The sequence below is a fragment of the Antrostomus carolinensis genome, unplaced genomic scaffold (assembly GCF_000700745.2).
Source record: "Antrostomus carolinensis isolate BGI_N321 unplaced genomic scaffold, ASM70074v2 scaffold25884, whole genome shotgun sequence".
Classification (NCBI taxonomy): domain Eukaryota; kingdom Metazoa; phylum Chordata; class Aves; order Caprimulgiformes; family Caprimulgidae; genus Antrostomus; species Antrostomus carolinensis.
The window spans coordinates 1-2,773 of record NW_010310482.1 but is presented as its reverse complement, the minus strand read 5'-3'; the positions used below and the strand labels follow the sequence as shown (position 1 = coordinate 2,773).

General features: G+C 57.8%; 1 protein-coding gene across 1 annotated transcript in view; it reads left to right on the top strand.

Moving 5' to 3' along the window:
- CHD5 (chromodomain helicase DNA binding protein 5) overlaps positions 1-2,633 on the top strand; it is a gene marked incomplete at both ends in the record, with an annotated part of 21,928 nt that extends 19,295 nt beyond the window's left edge. The window contains 7 exons of the mRNA XM_010166449.2: positions 277-436; positions 601-680; positions 803-932; positions 1,363-1,452; positions 1,790-1,937; positions 2,214-2,321; positions 2,501-2,633. Coding sequence (XP_010164751.2) covers positions 277-436; positions 601-680; positions 803-932; positions 1,363-1,452; positions 1,790-1,937; positions 2,214-2,321; positions 2,501-2,633 — 849 coding nt within the window. The remainder of the gene's footprint in view (positions 1-276; positions 437-600; positions 681-802; positions 933-1,362; positions 1,453-1,789; positions 1,938-2,213; positions 2,322-2,500) is intronic.
- Between the last annotated feature and the right edge of the window lie 140 nt (positions 2,634-2,773).

Genomic DNA, 2,773 nt, shown 5'->3' with positions numbered 1-2,773 from the left:
TATAAGTGATGGTAATGCAGACTGCCCCTTGAACCCTGCCCCTTCCCTCCCTGGGAGGGACGTTGGGTGAGCAGGTATTTAATAGTCTGGCTGGCAAAAAAAGAGCAATCACATTGGAGACTTGTTGGGTCTCAGAGCTGTGGTGCCCCAGGATGGCTACAGCCTCCCTGCCACTTTGGGAACCTGCGGGTGAAGCAGCCTGAACACGCTGGCTCAGCAGCACTGGGCTGGGACTGTCTCTGCTCTGTGTGACTTGATGGTGTGTGTCTGCCCCAGGTCCAGGAGTTTGAACATGTCAACGGGAAGTACAGCACCCCAGATCTGATTCTCGAGGGGCCGGAGAGCAAGAAGTGCAGCGAGGTTGTGTCTTCAGATCCCAACACCCCCGTCCCAGCCAGCCCAGCACATATGCACGTGGGACCTGTGGCCCTTGCAGGTGGGTGTTGCCTACAGGCTTCCAGGGGATCGTGGCTTTGGTCTGGTGTGGGAATGGAGGTGGGCCAGGACACCAGGAGGTCTCACAGGTGTCTGCCTACCCTGGCAGTGTGCGTGGCCCTCGGGGGCCCTGTTCCATGGCTCTTTGCTTTGCTGTTGCTACAGACAAAACAGAAACACAGCTCGGGTTCCAGGAGGAAAGGGAGCAAGTGGAGCAGAAGCCCAGGAAGGTGTCTGAGAGCCAGGTAGGGTGGCTTCACCCAGCATCTCCACCAGGAAGCCTTCTCATGGCCAGCCTGGGAGTTCGGAGCGCTCTCTGAGGAAGCAGCAGGGCTGGGCTGATCTGGTGGGGGCACTTTACGTTAAGGTGCCTGCGAGTGCTGAGAAGGTGGAGAGTGAAGAGCACCCAGAAAGCTGCGACAGCAAGGAGAAACCGAGGGAGGAGAAGCAAGAGGAGAGTGAAAAGGCTGAGCCTCCTCCCGAGCCGCTGGTGAAAGGTGAGTGTCTGTGGCTGGATGTACGTGATCCCCACGTGTGGGCTCCCCCCTTAGCTGCAGCTGGGAATTCTGTGGGGCTGTGGCCCCCAGCAGTGGCCCTGTGAAACCCAAGTGCTGCACGGTCCTATAGCAGCTCCTGAAAAACCAACAGTTCCAGGTGATAAAGGACGAGAAGTGCTCGTTTTGTGGGCATTTTCTGTTCCTAGCAATATGTTCTTCCAGGTGTCTCAAGGAAGAGGGAAAACTAAATACTTTGTTTTGATAAAATGCAGAAGAATATTCCGTTAGAAGTTTTTCAAACATCTTGAACCTAAAAACAATGTAATGCCTTTGCCCTAAAAGGGAGAGTCTGTTTGGACAAGTCAATTCTTGCTCCCTGAAGAGCATTTTGCACGTCAAGCTTTTCTCATAGTCCCGTTCTCTTCTGCAGATGAGGGAATTCAAGAGAAGGAGAAACCTTTGGAGAAGCCAGAGTTGAACAGCAGCCCAGGGAAAGGGGAGGACAAAGAAGTCAAACCAGGTAAGGGGTGAGGAGGCTTTGGGGCGAGAAGTGGTGGGAGGGGTCTCCAAGGCGGGTACCTGGCGCAGGGGCCAGGGAGCCTGTTGGTGGGGTGACGGTCAGCACCCACAGCAGCTGGTGCTCACCCTCAGGTGACACTCAGGAGCCAGGAGCAGGAGCACCCGTTAGGGTGGGCACTGCCTGTGTGAACAGAAGGACCTGCTGGAAGGCTGGTGGCTTTTCCAACAGTGGCTTTAGCAGGGAGTTCCTCTGGCAGCTGATGGGGCGAGGGTGACACTGGCCGGTCTTTTGGCAGAGTATGATTAGGGAGGTGCCATTTCTTGTCTTTGCCAAGCAGAGGACACCAAGGTGGAGGAGAAGGAGCAAAGCGAAGCTCAGCAAAATGGTGACAAAGAGGAAGAGGAGGATGGAAAGAAGGACAACAGAAACGTGAACTTCCGATTCATGTTCAACATTGCTGACGGTGGCTTTACAGGTAGGAAGGAGCACGAGATGAGGCGGTGGCTGCTCCTGCAGAGCTGCTGCACAGAAGCTCTGACCCTGAGCAAGAGTTGTGAACCGCTTAGAAAGCAGCAAAGCGTCTGGGTTTTGTGCCTGTGGCTGCCTGGGACCCGTCACCGCTCGCCCTGCCTGCGGCTCTGTGCGACGTCCCCGGCAGCCCCGCTGCCTGACCGGGCTGTCTCGCTTCTGCTTCCGCAGAGCTGCACACGCTGTGGCAGAACGAGGAACGCGCCGCCATCTCCTCGGGGAAGCTCAACGAGATCGCACACGCTGTGGCAGAACGAGGAGAGGGCTGCCATCTCCTCCGGCAAGATCTACGACATCTGGCACCGCCGACACGACTACTGGCTCTTGGCAGGAATTGTCACGTACCCTTTGACTTGGTGGGAGCGTGTGTCCCGCTGTCGGGCAGCGGTGAGGCGCGGGAGCTGGGGTGCCGGCGCGGGAGCTGGGGTGCCGGTGCGGTGATGAGCAGGGAGGGGGTTTGGTGATGTGGTGGGTGTGCTGTCAGCTGGTTCTTCCCTTGATGACCCTCCCTCTGCACCAGTCACGGCTACGCCCGCTGGCAGGACATCCAGAACGACCCGCGCTACGTGATCCTGAACGAGCCCTTCAAGTCAGAGATACACAAGGGGAACTACCTCGAGATGAAGAACAAGTTCCTTGCCCGGCGGTTCAAGGCGAGTTGCAGGTCCAGGGCTGGTGAGTCCTTACCGGTGGGGGGGACCAGAGCGGCACCCCAATGCCGGGGGGGAGCCCGCCAGCACCTTCTGGAGCTGGGAGTGGTCGTGGGCTTTGCAAGGGGCTTGTGGTTGCCGGC